The sequence below is a fragment of the Ctenocephalides felis genome, unplaced genomic scaffold (genome assembly GCF_003426905.1).
Source record: "Ctenocephalides felis isolate EL2017-DRISC unplaced genomic scaffold, ASM342690v1 CF-g0.4_SCAFFOLD_01886, whole genome shotgun sequence".
NCBI classification, from domain to species: domain Eukaryota; kingdom Metazoa; phylum Arthropoda; class Insecta; order Siphonaptera; family Pulicidae; genus Ctenocephalides; species Ctenocephalides felis.
This window is the reverse complement of record NW_020538040.1, coordinates 13,007,151-13,025,971: the sequence shown is the minus strand read 5'-3', so window position 1 is coordinate 13,025,971 and position 18,821 is coordinate 13,007,151. Positions and strand designations below refer to the sequence as shown.

Genomic DNA, 18,821 nt, shown 5'->3' with positions numbered 1-18,821 from the left:
AATTTTACAAGAAAAATATACTGTTAAAATATAACTTATGTACATATAAAAGTCTTTTTACCTATTTGAGCATATTTTCCAAAATTTGTGAAACTTTGGACATGTTAGCACGGTTTTCAGTTTTCTTGGATATGTCTCCCAATAATGCAAAGAGCACTTTCTTCTTGCCTGCAAAAATCCATTAAATATTAACAAAATGACAATAATAAAATTTTATTTTTGGCCAGTAATTGGAATCTTTATTGCAGAAGTTCGCAAACATTGGTGTTGTGAATCCATTGCTGCTATGGACCACCCAGTTCCCTGACAATTTTTTAATAAATTTGTAATTATACAAAATTTAGTGTAGTAAACGTTTGAGGTGATAATAATTATAAAGTTTTATGACTTGAATTTAAAATTCAAAATAAAGTAAATAATAATAAATTATTGTTAGGGGTATCCACCAATTTGTAATAATTTTAAATAATATTATACACTACTATATAACGGTCAAAATACAAACTACGCAGTTGTAATAAATTGCTCATGCTATTACATTCTATCCTCGAGATAAGCACAACACATGCTCAGAAATAACCGACTTTTCCAAGGCTTTCAAACCGCAAAACCATTGTCGTTACTTTGTAATACTCAAAGAACGAGTAAACAAAGTCGTGAATCACTGTTATCTAAGAATGTAGAACACACCCTGGGAGGAGCTAGTATTTAAGCTTGTGAATGATGCAATAAACAGTCAGTATAAATTCAGAGTAAGTATGAGTTAAGGTCAATATGAGTTTATTTGCCGCTCCAGTTCATACTCAATAGTCATTGATCAATTTCTAACTGCTGAAGTTATATGAAAAGTATGAAATAAACAAACTGTTTACTGATCAAGTCTTCACAGCTTTGATATAGCTTTTGTTAGCAGCAGAAAGAACCTACGAAATTGTTGGTGTCATCGGTGGACCTTCTACACAGAAAGGAATGTCATTGGTGGTTCCGGCATTACATGATATCAGCGTTGGTCGTTTACCATAACAGTATATACATATAACAAGTACATGTTTAATAATCAATATTAGGGAACAGTTTTGTAAGGGGTATTCTTACATATCCTGGCAAATAATGTCCAGTCTACATTTGTATTTGTTAGGAGATCGGTAATAATGTTAAACCTACTTTCTACAATGTATTACCATGTCTGTTTTAGCAATATTAAATTAAAGAGCTTTTTAAACTTTTATCTTTGGAATCCAGAAATACTCAGTCTCAAAAAGTGAAAAATACATGGCCAAGCATAAGCCTTTAACAGATAATATATAGTGTCTTTCAAAGTTCAAACATTGCAGCCACAAATTGAATGCCCATATGCTACAACTTACATATTTTTATAAAAGCATAAAATTCTTTTCAGGTCCAATTATAAATATTGTATATTACTTTTTAATATAGATATTATGAGTAAAAAGATATGAACAAATCAGAGACAAACAATATTAACATGTTTTTCTTTTAATAGGGCTACCTATTTACTTCCTTTTGGCATATATAAGTAGAAAATAAATATTTTTTTTTAATTTGAAAAGGCCGACTGATATTTATGATGTTAATTTAATTTAACATAACAAAAAAAAAATATTGAGATCTACTTGTAGTGAATCCCATTTTCATTGCGTGGACCCCACAAGTTTTTTTGTTATGATCCCAGACCCCTTGGAAGTAGTTATTAACCCCTGGGGGTTGGAAATCATTGCTTTGTATCATTAACAAAAATATATTGTATTTATATAAATCAAAACTTTCTATAGTTTCATGCAAATATGAAATATATTACCTCCTTTGTATAATTTGACTAGTTTTGGATTTTGTTCTATGATTTCTTGACAAATTTTTGTTAATTCATCCTCATCTGAGATTTGTACCCAATTATTTTCTTTCATTATCTACAAAATAAAAAAAAACTTTAATGAAGTTTTAGTTCACTATAATATTAATAAACAGGAAGGAAAATAAAATGAGAATCATCGATTTATAATGCTGGCACATCGTGTACCTGCATTTGGGCATAGCACTTGTTATTATTGTAGTTACTATTATTATTATTATTATTATTATTATACAAAAGAGAGGATGCAATTACCTCAATAGGAGTTTTTGACTGATCTTCAATTAAATACTGCAATAACAGTTTGGCTGTATTGCTATTTATTTTCTCTTCATGTAATAAATTTAATATTTCTGTTAAATTCTCTTTGGTTATAGGACTGAAATCATAATATAAAATTTGTTATGCATGCTAGAGTGTAGCATAAAGTATCAAATCAGCACAAATAAACTTACGAGTCTACAATTTCAATTTTGTTCTTATTTAAAACAGTTAGCAGTTCATTGATGAGAAATTTTGCTGCTTTCATTGGGTTCATTTTGGTATTTTCAGCAATGTATAAAAAATGTGATAACAGCTTTGAATCATCCTGCAAAAGTATAAAGAAATTAATTCTTTCATTTCATAGAAGTACTTAAATGCAATTAGGTGAAGTGATTTATGAACAAGAGAGGTGGAATCTTTGAAATATTGAAATAGTTTGTAACTATATGTATTAAATAGACTTATTTATACATCACATGATATAACTTATTATCATTTACTTACAACTAAAGTAATAGCTAGCTCTGGAGTCAAGTTATAATCAGTAACCAATCTACTTCTGGTCTCATGAGGCAGTTCTGGTAATGTAGCTTTCAAAGATAAAACATTAATCAAATCTGAAGAATCATCAGGTTTATACCATTTATCATTGCTTGAGACAATGCTTTGATTACTATGAATTGGATCAGAATCAATTTTCAAAATTAATGGTGGCAAATTTGGTTCCGGCATAAATCTGTAATCCTGTTTAATGGTAAATGATAAATAATATTTTAAGGCAGATGATGTGTAAGGCTTATTTTTAAGTAACGAAACCTACATGTCTATCTTCTTTTTCTCTCATAGCTACTGTAATTTTTTTGGCTGCATCCCAAGCTCTTGTTTCATTAACAATCTTTCCACCTGAATTTAAAATCTCTTTCTAATAAAAAGAAAAAAATGTTATTTACTAATGCTTGTACAACTTAGACTTAAACGTCTATCCAAATAAAAAGTTACCTGCCTGTTAATTTCATATTTAATTGCATTAGCAACTCCTCTTATAGATCCTATATTTTTAATTTCAGTTCTAATTCCAAGTTCAATATTTTTATCACCTTGCTGAGGCTTAGATAAAGAAACGTTAGCATCCACACGCAGGGCACCCTCTTAAATTAATCAGCAAAGCAATAATGTTTTTATATTAATAATGTAGAAATATAATAATATACCTTCCATTTTGCAATTACAAGTATTTAAAGCTTGTAAGACAGCCACCAATTCTTTTACAAGACTAGCAGCTTCCTCTCCATTATTTAAATCATGATTAAATACTAATTCCATTAGAGGTATTCCAGCTCGATTTAAATCCACAAGGCTCCTTAAAATAAAAGATTTATATAAATAAAACTAAACAAATATTATGGTATCTGTTTCTTTATAGATTTAATAAAAACTGTTTCACCATAGATTTTAAACTTGAATTTGTTTGAAGTAATTACATTTGAGCATTGGTAAAACAAGATGTCTTGAAAAATTTGATGAAAGTAAATTTAATTTCTAAGATCATCACAATAATACTTTACTTGTTCTCATATTCGTCATGTAAACTTCTACCACTGTCCTGTTCAAGTTGAATTCTCAACAACTTTGAAGCTTTCTTATATCTCTTAATCTTTTTATTATTATGATCTGTATCTACATAAAATTCTAAAAATCCATTGCTAGCCAAAGGTTTGCGTTGTTGAGTAATTTGATAACCAGACTAAATATAAAAATGATCTATAGTATTAAATCATCATAAAATGTTTATGTGTATTAATATGAATATATAATACAAACCACATACTGGTAAATCAGCATAAAAATAATGTTTCCTTTCAAACATCGACAATCTATGCACTGAGCAATTCAAAGCTAACGCTGTCCGTATTCCCGATTCGACACATTTCTGGTTCAAAACCTAAAACGAAAGCAGAATTAATAATAAGGAAAACAGATAAGTTAGAGTAGTCTTTTAATATCTTACGGGTAAAGTTCCAGGAATGGCTGCATCAAAGAATGAAACACAATTGTTAACAGGGCTTGAAAAATCTGTGCTAGCTCCCGAAAACAATTTAGATTTTGAAGATATCTGAGCATGCACTTCTAGACCTATTGTAGGTACCCAGTCTGACCTATTAGGGATTAAATAATTTCATTAATTGTAAATGACAATAATAATTGTAATTTAAAGTATATATTTACGATTTATTAGACTGGCTTGATGTAGATTTGGATCTGCCATATACACATCGCTTATATTTGTACAATAATTGTCTTCTATATAGAACACTCATTTTATTAAATAATAAATGCTTGCACAAAGAAAGTGTTTATACATTTGACATATTTTATAGGTTATGTTCACTTTAAACAGTTTTTCTTAAACGTTATTATTTTGCTATTTTGCAGCTTCTGTTAAAATAAAGAGAAATCTAGTTGTAAATATTCGACAATGCGGTAAAATGTTTTATAAAAGAGAATTGAAATCGGTTTAAGCTGTTAATAAACTTTTTTTTCAAAATGGGCGCCTGTGAAGTGTTCGACTGTCAAAATAAATGGCCAAGACAGTGGTTTCCAACCATTTTTGCACCGGCCCCCCCTGCTCTTATAAAAAAGTTGTTGCGCCCCCTTAATTTTTTCAATTTGATTTAATTTTGTAAATACGCAACTGATGTTAACAGACTAGAAATTAAAAAATGCATAAAAACATCATCTCAAAAATGTTGGATTGTTTCCAAAAATAGTATTCTAAATAAATAATATTTCATTTAATATTATTAACATGAGCTAATTCCAATTTTTATACAAGCCAAGTGATGTAAAGAAGAACATTGAGGCTAAATATTTAAGTACCAAAACTTACATTTTTTTATTTCTCATAGTTTTTTGGCTGCATTCAAAGTTCTTGTTTAACAATTAACACTCTTGCCCCCCTGGATTTGAAACGTCTTTCTAAAAAAAAAAGAAAAATGTTACTGGAATGTTTGTACAACTTACATTTAGATGTCTTCAATTTCTATTATACATAATCAATTTCAGATTAGATTGGCATTGACCATGACCATCAATAAAAGTCTCAACACCAAACCCAGTCTCAAATTGTAGCGTACCATCTTTTTACACCAGCAATTATAAGTGACATGCTCAGGCTGTTTTTAAGATACCTCCTTTGACTCATATGTACATCATATTCTGAGACTCATCTGGTTGTGAGTGGAGCTTTCCAGTTTATGTGAAGTGGTTTTTATTTTGAAGCCTCGAATAACTCAACTGAAGGCAAATGAAATAACATTGAGTTTTCAAGCTTCTTGTATCTGCAGTTAATTATTAACCTGCAGGGAAGAAAGTATTTCACCAACTTTTCTTATTATCAGATCCATTCAAATAATTCTCACTGTTTATCAAAAAATATGTTAGCATTTTGCACAAAGTTGAAGTTTATCAATTCGAATGTTTAGTAAAATAATTGATAATATCCACTACTCTTTATTCACAACTTGGTCAAGAAAAAACTCATTGGTATAGCGGACTATAAAAATATAAGCTTCTATAAAACATTACTATTATATAGATAACATTTTAATTAAAGTAATTTTTATAGTATCTTATTATAGTATTATAGGATATAACATCAATGAACTGAAAATATAATCAGCCGTAATACATAATCAGTAAAATTACTAATTATGTATGAGCTTGCACAAGAGCCTGAAATAATAATTATTAGTAGTCATAGCTTGTTTATGCATAAACAAATAAATAAAACTTATGTACACTATTAAGAATTACTGGTAAGACTTGACAGAAATAATCAACATTTCAAAGTTAAAAAATTAAACTCAATCTTAGATGAAACATACATATCGAATCACTAAACAGAAATCGAATTAAAATAAAAACAAAATAGAAAAATTAGTGAAATTGAATGATAATTTGACAAATTTAAAAATATGAAAAGTAATTCTATATTACTATTCACTAGTTGATAATCCATTATTGTAAATAAATTAAATTCATTCAGTTATTTTTTTTTAAATTTCAATAGAATTATTTATGGCCAATCAAGTAATTGCGCTCTGAAGAATAATAGATCCCATGCATTGCCAATTTGAATATAATTTATAAAAATTAAAAAAGTATAATATAAGACTAAAATAATTACTTCTCAGGTCGTGCAGACCACACATTATGTATAGCTGAAAATAATCACTATGAATATATTTGATTACCTAAATGCAAATGATTAATTAAAAAACTATCAGAAATAAAAGAAGAATATATATAGGAAAATTATATTTCCACCCTGAATTATTTCATTTCAATGATACAGCAATATGTGATCGATCCATTATTAATGTATATAATATAAGATCTGACTTATTTCAAGATGGACAAAACTGTTTTTTATGATTATAGCAGCATGTCTAGAAAGCATGCAAGTTTACGTTTTTTTTGGTTTTACTCGACATATTGTATAAATTTAAGCATCTTGCTCTCTCTATGTAAATAGAGTATTTTAGAATATTCTAAGGTCCAAATAACCCAATTAAAAAAACAATATTCTACTTGTTGAACTTCACAAGAATTTTAATAAAAAATACGTAAAACCAAAAAACTATGTCAGATAATGATAAATTACAGTCTTAATTTAGAGTAGGTGAATTACATAAATACAGAAGTCGCTTAAATTAAATCCTTTAAACTTGTCACAAGTATAAACAGTCGAATATGTAAGGCTATTTTTCTGTGTATTTTCTTAAAAAAGATTTGTAGTCTAAGTACAAGACATACAATCTTCAATTCTTTGTTTCATATATGAGGTGTTTTTTTTATTAGATTATATTTTGAGGTCCCATTTATACGTCCAATTTACCATTTTTTTTATATCTAATTCATGTAAGAAATTAAGGTAAACTTTTTTTTTTGATAGTGGCCCTTTTGAGTCCAGTCAATTAAAACTACAAGCAACTTTACTGCAATCTCACGAATGCTGAATCTTTCACAATGGGACAATTAGGACACCGCTAGTAAAGTTGCAAAAAGGTGTAGCCAAGGGAAATTAATTGCTGGAAGCTTGTCGTGGGGTTCTTTACTCCTTCTTAGCCTGACTGTTCTGAGTCGCGGCTTGCTTTGCTTGATGTGCCTGTAATACAGCAACAGCTTCCTCCACCTTGGCTTTAAGACTTTCGTTATGCTCCAACATGTGCAGGAGTTCAGAATTGTCGATCTCAAGAAGCATACCGGTGATCTTGCCGGCCATGTCAGAGTACATTCCCTGAATAAGAGGGAATAATCGCTCTCCAAGCATCTGTTTCTGTTCATGAGCCGGTGCTGCGGCAAGCATGGAAGCGGTGAGTGGTTCTTGGCCTTGTACCAGCACTGCCTGTTGAGGCTGAGGAGCTTGAGCATTTGCAGAAGCCAGCACTTGAGGTGGATTGCGCATGTTCGATGTGTACTGGAAGATTATTATAAGTTACATACCATATAAGAATAATATTGACACATTAAAAAGTTCTAAATGAAGCATTTATTTAGATTTCAAAGAAAAATGTTTGAATTAATGGTACTGGTTTCTTTGTTCTAAAGAGGGTATCATTCTGGTTAAAAGGCATAAATTTGTGCTATTCTTGAAAGGTCATAAAAAAAAGAACATTTTTCTCACAGAAATGTTTCAAGGATTTAAAAGACAAAAGTTAAAGATATAAGTTCCCTAAGTGAAAACTGGGTGGATAAAATAGACATTTAACTATATACCCTGAATTATGTAAGTATATTTTTTGTATGAAAAAATTAGAACCACTATCCTGAAAAAGAACAGCAGTGCAATATATGTTTCAAATATAATTTGCCAGTATTTTGGAGGTGATAAATTTGTAAATGATAAAAGTATCACTAACGAGTACTGGGTTTCAGTATATGAAAATTATAATTACCATTCATTGATATACCCCTCAAGTTGATTTATATAGAAAAATATAAATTACACAATATATCATTACCTTGTAGGAACTTGGACGACCAGGGCCTGCAGCAACTGGGCCTCCAGCCATTGGTCTGGCCTGTGCAACACCTGCAGCTGCTGCTCCTGCTTGAGCTGCCTGTTGACCGGTAATTGGGCGGGCAGAGATCGCATTTCGCATTGCTCCTATTAATTCATATGTTCATTATAACAAAGCATATAGCATTTGTGAATAATTTATATTATTAAGCATTACAGATTCTATCATCTTACCAGTTTGGCCAGGGGCTCTGGGAGCTGGTCTGAATGCTCCACCCCTTGAGCATATCCACCCGCACCAGCGCCAGCAGCAGCTGCTGCACCTGCGGCAGCCGGACGCAATTGAGGCTGTGATGGCCAACGGGGAGTTGCTCTGATTTGAGTCATTTGAGCTGGACCATAGAAGCGTTGGGGTTGTGGCATTGTGGGTACAAGGTAACCACCTGTACTTCCAGCTGGGAATATCTGTCCCATTTGATGCATTCTCATGTTAGCCATACGTTGCATGTATTGTGAGGCTAAGTGTGCTTTGCGATCTTCCTTACGCTGAGCTAAAGCCACATATAATGGCTTAGTACCCACAATGCGTCCATTCATCTCAGTGACTGCCTTTGTAGCTTCTTCAGGAGAAGAGAAGCAAACAAATCCAAATCCTTTGCTTCTTCCATCCTCAGTCATCACCTAAAAGAAAATCATATCATAAGATACCTTCAATTATTCTTAATACTAATTGAAATAACACTAAAAGAAAAAACTTAGAATTTTAATGATTAATAATTCAATCTGATAAGCATTACCTTTGCGGATGTGATTGTACCAAACGGTGTGAACTCCTTGCGCAGCCTTTCATCATCGATTGTGTCATCAAGGTTCTTGACATACAGGTTAACACCTTGGTAGCGATTCAGACGTTCTATTTTCAGCTGCTCAAACTTACGCTTGAGTTCTTGTTGGCGTTCAGCTTTCTTTTGAGCACGACCAACGTACATCGGCTTGCCTTCCACTAACTCTTTGCCATTGAGCTCAATAACCTGAAAGTAATAAATTAAAATTCAGATGATTGAACAATAAATTACATAACAAAAAGATAAGGTGGTGCTGATTTGTAAGTGGGGGTTCAAAACTAACTATAACTTGTACTTACCGACAGTTCAGCTGCATCTGGATCATCAAAAGCAACGAATCCGAATCCCCTAGATTTACCATCATCTTTGCTCATGATCTTGTAGCTTGTGATACGCCCATACTTCTCAAACATGTCACGCAAGGATTCATCTGTCATGTCTTCTCCGAAGTTCTTGACATACACATTGGTAAAAAGTTTGGCCTTTTCTCCAAGTTCCTTCTCGCGTTCCTTGCGTGGAATAAATCTGCCTACGTAAACCTTCTTGCCATTCAACAGCATGCCTAAACAAATAAATCAAATTACAGTAACAGTCAATTTTATTCAATTCTCAATATAAGATTCTTTATTATACCATTAACTTTGTCAATAGACTTGTTGGCAGAATCTTCGGCTTCAAAGTGGACGAAGCCATAGCCCTTGGAAGCACCTGTTTCATCTTGCGCCACTTTACAACTTAATATGTTGCCGAAAGCAGAGAATGTGTCGTACATTGCCTTATTATCAATGCTTTTGTCTAAGTTCTTGATGAACACATTGCCTACACCTGACTTACGCAAAGAGGGATCTCTTTGAGACCACATAATGCGAATAGGTCTGCCCTTGAGCATATCGAAGTTCATGGTGTCTATGGCTCGCTCGGCTAGAAGAGAACATAACAAAAATTAATCTAAAGTATTTAAGTACTTTCTTATTGTTCAAGTAAAAATAAAAATTGAAAACCAAGGAAAATAATTGATAATAAATAACAAAATTAAATCAAACTTAAATAACATTGCATTAAAAAAAAACCGCTGGCAACAAACACAGATAAGTTCATATTGAAGTCCATTGATAATAAAATTATCATTGGATTAAATTATGACGTCATTAAAAGAATAAACATTAGCAATTAATATTCCCTTATATGCTTGGAAAACGTATTATTTCAAGAAATTCAATTATGTTTTTGAAGTAGCGAAAGTGAAAAAATGTAAAAATCAAAAATATAGTGCGTAATTAATTAAACGATATTTGGAAAGCAAGCTTTCACATGCTGTGCTACATAGCTTTGGAATGTATCATGCGCTAGATGATGCAACAAACATATTTTATAGAAAATAAAGTTATCTGCAGGGATATCAAGAATAATGCTATTGTAAAAAGTATGGAAATAATGCATTTTCTACGGAAAAGTTAAAATTCCCGAAATAAATCGAATCGAAAGCCTCGAAGAGACCCTTAGCATAATTCGCTAAATAAACTCGTCCAAGATGGCCGCCGTTAAAAAACACGTGTGCCTTTTATTAATTATTCTATACTCACCATCGGCAGGCTGCTGGAAATTAACGTAGGCGTAGCCCAAGGAGCGCCTCGTGATCATGTCTCGGCATACCCTTATCGACAATACGGGCCCCGCAGTCGAAAACTTCTCAAACAACATCGCCTCGGTGATGTCGGAATGCAGATCTCCAACATAAAGGGACGCCATCGGGTAGTTAGGAGCCCCTGGATTCATATCTTACGGCCTTTATATACTTAAACCACGAACAAATTAATTATTAATAAGAATTGATTAAAAATATCTATATTTCCAACGTGGCGTATATCTCCTCAAAATGGCTCGTCTGTCAGTCAAACCACGTTGAATGCGCGCACTAGTTTCAACATTTGTTTCTATTACTTTTCACTATATTTTTCGATTTTTTTAAGGGTTTTTAGGTACTTTTATGTTTTTTTTTTAATTTTTTTTGTAATTATTTCACGAAATTAAGTGGGTTGTGTGACCTTAATTCTAGGAGACACAACCTCACGTGAACAGAACTCAACTCTGTGTGAGAAAGAGGCGATGGAGAGGGGACGCCGGCGAGATATATACGCGCATTGACATTTTTCGACGCGAATGAATAATATACAGAAAATATAGTTCCTTACCTGATTCTTTATTTTGAAACTCACGAACGAATTTGAATTTTACATGAAAGTTATTTGTGAATAATTTATTTCCAAAATAAACTATTTTTTTGGATTTTTATTTTATTAACAAAAATATGTTAATACATTTATGAAACAAAAGAATTGACTGATCACATGGCTACTACGGCGCGGAAGTAGTGCGCTCACATTTTTGTTTTAAGCGAAGATTACGCATTTCATTTATTTCACGATAATGACATCGAATAAATCGTTTTCATGATATCAAATTAATAATTTCATCGAAACCATATTTATAGTCCTGAATCTTTTAATTAGGCTAGAATAAATAAATTTGATCAAAATTAGCGGGACTTTCAATTCCCAAAAAATAATTGACAAAATTTACTGAAAATAATTAAAATAAGCAACCGAATTGATTATTTTAATTAATCGAACAGAAAATATGGCGCTGGATTGCAATTTGCAATAAAAAGTATGACAAATTCATAATCATTTACTAAAAATACAAATTTTAGATGTAAAAATCAAAATAAAGAAAATAATTTATATTTCTCGATATAAATAGAAATTAATCCTAATAATATATTTATAACGAGAATAATTTTAGAATACATTATTAAATTTGAGTCGATTACTTTTCTATATTATCGATATAAAAGACAACGCTTTGTCGGTACAAAATATTGATATTTCAAATGTCGTTTTATTCTGACAATCATTTTTGAGGTTAGCTTTTGTTTATTCTCGCGATATATAATAGAAAAAAGTTCTGTAAATAAGATATTTGAGGATTGATAAGAGGAATCTTTAAAAGCGGTAATTATCAATAACTTTAATCTATTATGTTTTTCTTGCATTTCATTTTAGCATTTTGGCACTTTTCACTAGCATTTATTAATTTCTAAGGGTATTATTTTAATAGTATCGTAAGAAAACCAACAATATGTCAGTTTAATTTGCTTTTGCTAGTATGAACATGATAATTTGTCCCGAAAATTTACATATGCAAACGATTTTTCAAAATTTTATGAAAGTTAACCTATGTATTACGGTTTTCTTCATTTCTTTAGAGATTTTACCAAAGTTACTGTAATTTTCTATATTTGCAGAAGAAAATGGCGGTTGTAATAGAAACAACTTTAGGTGATGTAACGGTTGATCTATACACTACGAGAAGACCTATGGCTTGCATGAACTTTTTAAAGCTATGTAAAATGAAATATTACAATTTCAATTTATTTCACACCGTCCAACACAATTTTATTGCTCAAACCGGTGACCCGACTGGAGTTGGTGATGGAGGTGAATCGATCTTTGGTGTTTTGAATGGCCCAGAGAAACGCTTTTTTCAAGGGGAATCTATGCCAAAAATTCGACATACAGAAATAGGAACATTATCCATGGTGTCAACTGGTGAAAACATGTTAGGGTCTCAATTTTTCTTTACTTTAGATTCTGATTTAACGTCTTTGGATGGGACTCATTGTATTATTGGAGAGGTGAGTGAAGGTCATGAGATACTAAGGAAATTAAATGAAGCAATTTGTGACTCAGATAATAGACCATATCAAGATATACGTATCACGCATACTGTTGTCTTGGAAGACCCCTTTGAAGATCCCAAAGGTTTTAGAGCTCCAAGTAGATCCCCATCACCAAGTGCTGAACGTCTAAAGGGAGGTCGAATAGCACCTGATGAGGCTATAGATGAAACTGAAGGTAAAACAGAACAAGAGATCAACGAGATGATTCAAGCTCGTGAAGCTAAAGCCAGGGCTACAATTTTGGAAATTGTGGGCGATCTACCTGATGCTGACATGGCCCCACCTGAAAATGTCCTTTTTGTATGTAAACTGAATCCAGTTACAACTGACGATGATTTAGAAATTATTTTTAGTCGTTTTGGAAAAATTAACAGTTGTGAGGTGATAAGAGATAAAATCTCAGGAGAGTCTTTACAATATGCTTTTGTTGAATTTGACAATAGAAAATCTTGTGAAGATGCTTATTTTAAAATGGACAATGTTTTGATAGATGATAGAAGGATACATGTAGACTTTTCACAGTCGGTTTCAAAAATAAAGTGGAAAGGTATATTTATTTAGTTCTAAAACTGTAATTATTATTAGAAGTGAGATTTTTATCATATTTTATTATTAATTTCAGGTAAAGGTCGAGGAGTTATACTGAGTGATGAAAAAGAGTCTAACAATAAAAAAACATACAGTAAACATGAAAGATATGATGAATCCTCAAAGGGCAAACACACTTCAAGCAAAAGACACCAAAACCGATATGATGATAGTAGACATGCTAATGAAAGGGGATACGACAAGAGAGTTAAAAGTAGAAGATATGAAGAAAAATCTAGGGACTATGATAAGAGACAATATAATACTAGAAGACCTGAAGAAACATATGAGAATGATAATAGAATGCGAGAAGGAAATTATGATAATGATAGTAGAAGACATGAAGCAAAATATGACAACGGTAGTAGAAGAAGAGAAGAAACACAAGCTTATGATAATAGAAGACAAGAAGAAAAATATGACAACAGTAGAAGAAGAGAAGAAAGATATGCTAATGATAATAGAAGGCAAGAAGATAAATATGACGACAGTAGAAGAAGAGAAGAAAGATATGCTAATGATAATAAAAGACAAGAAGACAAATATGACGATAGTAGAAGAAAAGAAGAAAGATATGCTAATAATAATAGAAGACAAGAAGAGAAATATGACAACGATAGTAGAAGAAGAGAAGAAAGATATGCTTGTGATAATAGAAGACAAGAAGACAAATATGACAACAATAGTAGAAGAAGAGAAGAAAGATATGCTAATGATAATAAAAGACAAGAAGACAAATATGACGACAGCAGAAGAAGAGAAGAAACATATGCTAATGATAATAGAAGACAAGAAGACAAATATGGGGACAGTAGAAGGTGAGCATGATTTGACATATAAAAATGATAGAAATGATAAGTTCAATGGTAAATAAATATATTAATACAATTTAATATTAGAAATCATTCATAATTTTGGTAGATAGGTATTTTTTAAACAAATTATCATAATATTATCACAAGTAAATGATTGTATTTATTCTCCTGCAGAGAAAGTGAGAGATCCGACAGAAATTCTTCTAGTCAAAACTACAGAAGACAAGAAGATTACAATACATCAAAGAGAAAAAACTCCTACAGTGATCATAAAAAATCTCATCAATCATATGAACATCAGAGACGTGATGATGATTATGAAAAATCATATTCTGAAAAACACAGGCCGAAAGAAAAGTCTCATAAAGATGTTAGTGTGAGCAGTTCAAGTGAAGACGATAGAAAGTCTAAGAAAAAAAGAAAAAGAAGGTCTGAGTGAAAATGGATTTTTATACATATTCTCAGTTATAATATTATTTAAATATATAGTATACATAATTTTATTGTTGAATTTCTTTTTATAAAAATAAATGGATTTCAATAATGATTTAATTTTTATTCTAATGGTATTAATTGTAAGTAATTAACTGAAAGATTTTGTATTAGAAATGTTATTGATCTTTTGTGATATTATTTCAATTTATGGTATAAATGCAAGCATAGCTAAAGCAATTGTTATTATGCTCTCAATTTATTAATTTCCCTTACATTTATTAATCTCCCTTCCGCCTTTTTGTATTATAAACCAATAGCAAAAAAGCGGAAGGGAGATATTTGACAACCTAATATTTACAATAATATTGCTTCAAGTAAATTAAAGATTGAAGAAGTAACACAAAACAAGTTAGATTTTTATTTCTACTTTAGTTGAATAATAATAAGTAGTATTTATTAAATACTCTTGAACATCAAATGAATACTAAAACTCAACAGGTGAAAAATTTGATAATAAACATGATGGAGTAAGAGGACGAATGAGATCTACAAAACAGATTGCACATAATATCAAAGGTCTTGCTTGAGATCAAAGTTATAAAAGATTTAAAATATAGAAATTGTTTCGAAGAATATTAAATCCAAATTTATTGTGAAAATAAAACAGTGGTAAATAAGTATAATAAAATATTCTTGGTAGACGTAAGATTTTTTGTAAATAGAGGACATTTTAGTGAAAGTTATAATTACATTACAAGAATTTTAAGTAGAGAAGATATTGATATATATATATATATATATATATATATATATATATATATATATATATATATATATATATATATACGTTGGATATAAGTATCAGCCAATTCATCAAATTAGAAATAAAAAAGATTTCCTTTATTTAAATGTTTCGGCACATATATGTGCCAGTATTAAGTAAATCAAACCAGAAAAAAACTGAAACTTTAACTTAGACAATCAAATTTTATTATTGAATAATTTAATTAACAGTGAAAACCAAAACAACTACAAAAACAACATCCGGATTTTTATGAAATTTTTTATTCACAAACAGTAGGACTTAGAATCGGCTAACAGTGGTAAGAATTGGCCACCCCTAAGATTTTTTTGTATTATCTCGACTAATTTATTATATTTAAAAACCACAGACAATTCTAAATTTTCACCCACCTACCACAAACCCAGTGCATAACAATAATTTTAGCAATAAAATCATTTTTCATCCAGATTTCAGTCATTAAACGTTATTCACTGAATTTCGATTAAGATTTACTTATTAAGTTAATGGATAAGCTTAAATTTTATTTTAAATAGCAATTTATTTTTATTTATGGTTGTCCATCCCTAATAATAATTTTTTATGTATGATGAAATATAAAATTTTGATGACACGATATCAATTATTTTTATATCTCGATGACATGATAATATCATTTTCATATTAAAATTGAAAACTGATTTTAACAATTATTTATATATATATATATATATATATATAAAGAATAATGTTTATAACTCTGGCTAAATAAAATTTGAAAAAAAAGAAAAAGAATGGCAAAATACCTAATTTTATGATGTGAAAGAAGAAAAATGTTAATAATGTGTTTTTTCCGTTATTTCTTCACCAAAGTTTTAGATCATGCTATAAAAATATTGAAAGATTAAATATTTAAAGAGCTTTGGGATCGATTTTTTGTATTTTTAACTTCCCGTAGGGTAAGTTATTATAATCGTGCAAAAATCGAAATTGAAATTTTTTTACATTTCTTCAGGTTTTGAAGGTTTCTGAATATTTTATGGAATACCTCAGAAAAAATGGACGTGTGTGTGTATGTATGTATGTATAGACATAATTTTTCGTCCACGTTTTCAGGCGCACGGATCAGCCGATTTGAATGGTTAAAAAAACATTCGATTCCTCTTGATAAGGAGATGTGCTGATTAGTTTCGGAGACACGGAGCAAAGAGTGCAAAAAATAGAAACCGAGTTTTTAAGAGAACATCCGATTTGAATGATTCAAAAAACTTTCTGCTTGTTTTAACAAAATGATTGCTTTTGAAAAAAAAAAATTTTTCCATTTTTTTTCTCAACAATTTTTTTTTGTATATCGAAAATAATTCAGACTTTCTGGCTATTCAATTCTGGCTAAAGTTCTAAAGCTCACTTGTATAATTTAAATAAATAATTTTAACTTTGTAATTCAGTTTATATAATTTTTATAAATATTAGACATTGTTACAGTATTTATAATAATCTAAATGAAAGCGTTACGGTACGGAAAGTTCCAGCAATTTGCCATAAGGCACGATGCCAAACGCAACTAGTTATTTTTTATATCGCGGAGTTGAAAAATATATACAGCCCTAAACTTTCACCTTCCTATTAATATTTTTTTAAGTCTTTTTTAAACAAATGTAACACAAATATTTTTTATGGCAAAATTTGATGGTCACGGTTTTGATAATGCGTGAAAGAAAGTATTGGAATTGAAGTTCTCTAAAAGCCCTAAAACTCATAAAATCAAAATTTTAGTGAAATTTCAATAAGAGCACCTACAATCAGTAATTATACCTTGTAGTGCAACAAACACATACACACACACATATATATGTATATGTTTATGTATATGTTTATGTATATGTATACATATAATCTATTTCTATGTATATATTTTTATGATGAGCAACCGCGTTTGCAGTTCTAATTGCCCGCGTTCAAGTTTCTAGCGCACATTCTTGTAACGAAAGTTTGATACAGAAATAATAATCAAATACCGGAACGGAATAATTGTTTTATAACAAATTATTAAATCAAGGCGACCGGCCCATCAACGAGGACTCTGATGGGGGACACCTGTGGATAATATAACAAACGCAGCCGTAAAGTCTGCTCTATTTATTTGATAATGGCTAGGCTAATGGCTAACTGCATTAATGATCTTGAGTTTTCTAGAATGATACACAGAAAATTAACTAGAGAAAATGTTGTACTTAATAATGGACTTCTGCTTTCGATTTTTCACTTATGATTATTACCGAAGGAGGGGTTTATATTTTAGCCAGAAAATCCAGAAATTTGTCAGAAAATAGTTTTGCTAATTTTGTTTTCATGATGTTTCAAGTCATTCTGAAACATTCAACTCCAAATTTGGAAAATGTAAGTGTGTGTTATGAAAATGTGACCTTTCGTCGACGTTTTCTCAAAAACGGTTGCACCAATTCCAAAATTGTAAAAGCCAATTGATGTAACTCGATAAGGACTAGTGTTGATTAGTTTTGTAAGACAATCAGCCAAACCGTTTTTTTTTTAAATTAGAAAGATAAATATGGTTGGGGAGAGTGCTATCTCATAATGGACTTATGACTTATGATTATTACCGAAGGAGTGGTTTATGTTTTAGCCAGAAAATCCAAGAATTTGTGAGAAAATAGTTTTGCTAATTTTGTTTTCACGATGCTTCAAGTTTTCCTGAATCTTTCAACCCTAAATTTGGAAAATGTAAGTGTGTGTGACAAAAATGTGACCTTTCGTCGACGTTTTCTTAAACGGTTGCACCGATTCCAACATTGTAAAAGCCAATTGATGTAACTCGATAAGGACTAGTGTTGATTAGTTTTGTAAGACAATCAGCCAAACCGTTTTTTTAAATTAGAAAGATAAATATGGTTGGGGAGAGTGCTATCTCATAATGGACTTATGACTTATGACTTATGATTATTACCGAAGGAGTGATTTATGTTTTAGCCAGAAAATCCAAGAATTTGTAAGAAAATAGTTTTGCTAATTTTGTTTTCACGATGCTTCAAGTTTTCCTGAATCGTTTAACCCAAATTTGGAAAATGTAAGTGTGTGTGACGGAAATGTGACCTTTCGTCGACGTTTTCTCAAAAACGGTTGCACCAATTCCAAAATTGTAAAAGCCAATTGATGTAACTCGATAAGAACTAGCATTGATTAGTTTTGTGAGACGATTGGCCAAAATGTTTTTTTTTAGAATTAGCAAAAAAAAAAGTGTAAGATTTTGGAAACGTTTTAGCCTACAATCCTGAATCGATCTCAAAAATACAAAAACTGTTCGAAAAGTATTGGTTCAAAATTGTGCTATTAACTTTTAATTGGCCGAGCTGTTGCCTTGTAATTCATTATTGAAAAACTATTTTTGTTTGCTAAAACTTTGTATCACTTCATAGTCTAAACCAGCGGTCAGGGGACCCAAAA

The 18,821-nt window shown here is 30.7% G+C and overlaps 3 protein-coding genes across 3 annotated transcripts; 1 reads left to right on the top strand and 2 right to left on the bottom strand.

The window, feature by feature from the left end:
* Window positions 1-61: 61 nt before the first annotated feature.
* On the bottom strand, window positions 62-4,569 carry LOC113377506 (glutamyl-tRNA(Gln) amidotransferase subunit B, mitochondrial). The gene is made up of 12 exons (XM_026617856.1): window positions 4,361-4,569; window positions 4,143-4,290; window positions 3,963-4,076; window positions 3,700-3,878; window positions 3,346-3,494; window positions 3,134-3,282; window positions 2,955-3,056; window positions 2,639-2,878; window positions 2,326-2,459; window positions 2,126-2,249; window positions 1,820-1,928; window positions 62-168 (listed from the first exon to the last, which is right to left on the bottom strand). The coding sequence occupies exons 1-12, from the start codon at window positions 4,450-4,452 to the stop codon at window positions 62-64; spliced, it is 1,647 nt and encodes a 548-aa protein (XP_026473641.1). The 5' UTR covers window positions 4,453-4,569.
* Window positions 4,570-7,033: 2,464 nt separating this feature from the next.
* On the bottom strand, window positions 7,034-11,125 carry LOC113378113 (polyadenylate-binding protein 4-like). The gene is given in 8 exon segments (XM_026618637.1): window positions 7,034-7,613; window positions 8,158-8,303; window positions 8,391-8,438; window positions 8,441-8,837; window positions 8,954-9,187; window positions 9,301-9,563; window positions 9,635-9,922; window positions 10,585-11,125. Coding segments are annotated over 8 exon segments (1,935 nt in total). The 5' UTR covers window positions 10,778-11,125; the 3' UTR covers window positions 7,034-7,247.
* Window positions 11,126-11,896: 771 nt separating this feature from the next.
* On the top strand, window positions 11,897-14,582 carry LOC113374656 (peptidyl-prolyl cis-trans isomerase sig-7). Its single transcript, XM_026614631.1, has 4 exons — window positions 11,897-12,012; window positions 12,306-13,287; window positions 13,363-14,146; window positions 14,318-14,582. Exons 2-4 carry the CDS (start codon window positions 12,312-12,314, stop codon window positions 14,580-14,582), a joined length of 2,025 nt encoding a protein of 674 aa, XP_026470416.1. The 5' UTR covers window positions 11,897-12,012; window positions 12,306-12,311.
* The last annotated feature ends 4,239 nt before the right edge of the window (window positions 14,583-18,821 follow it).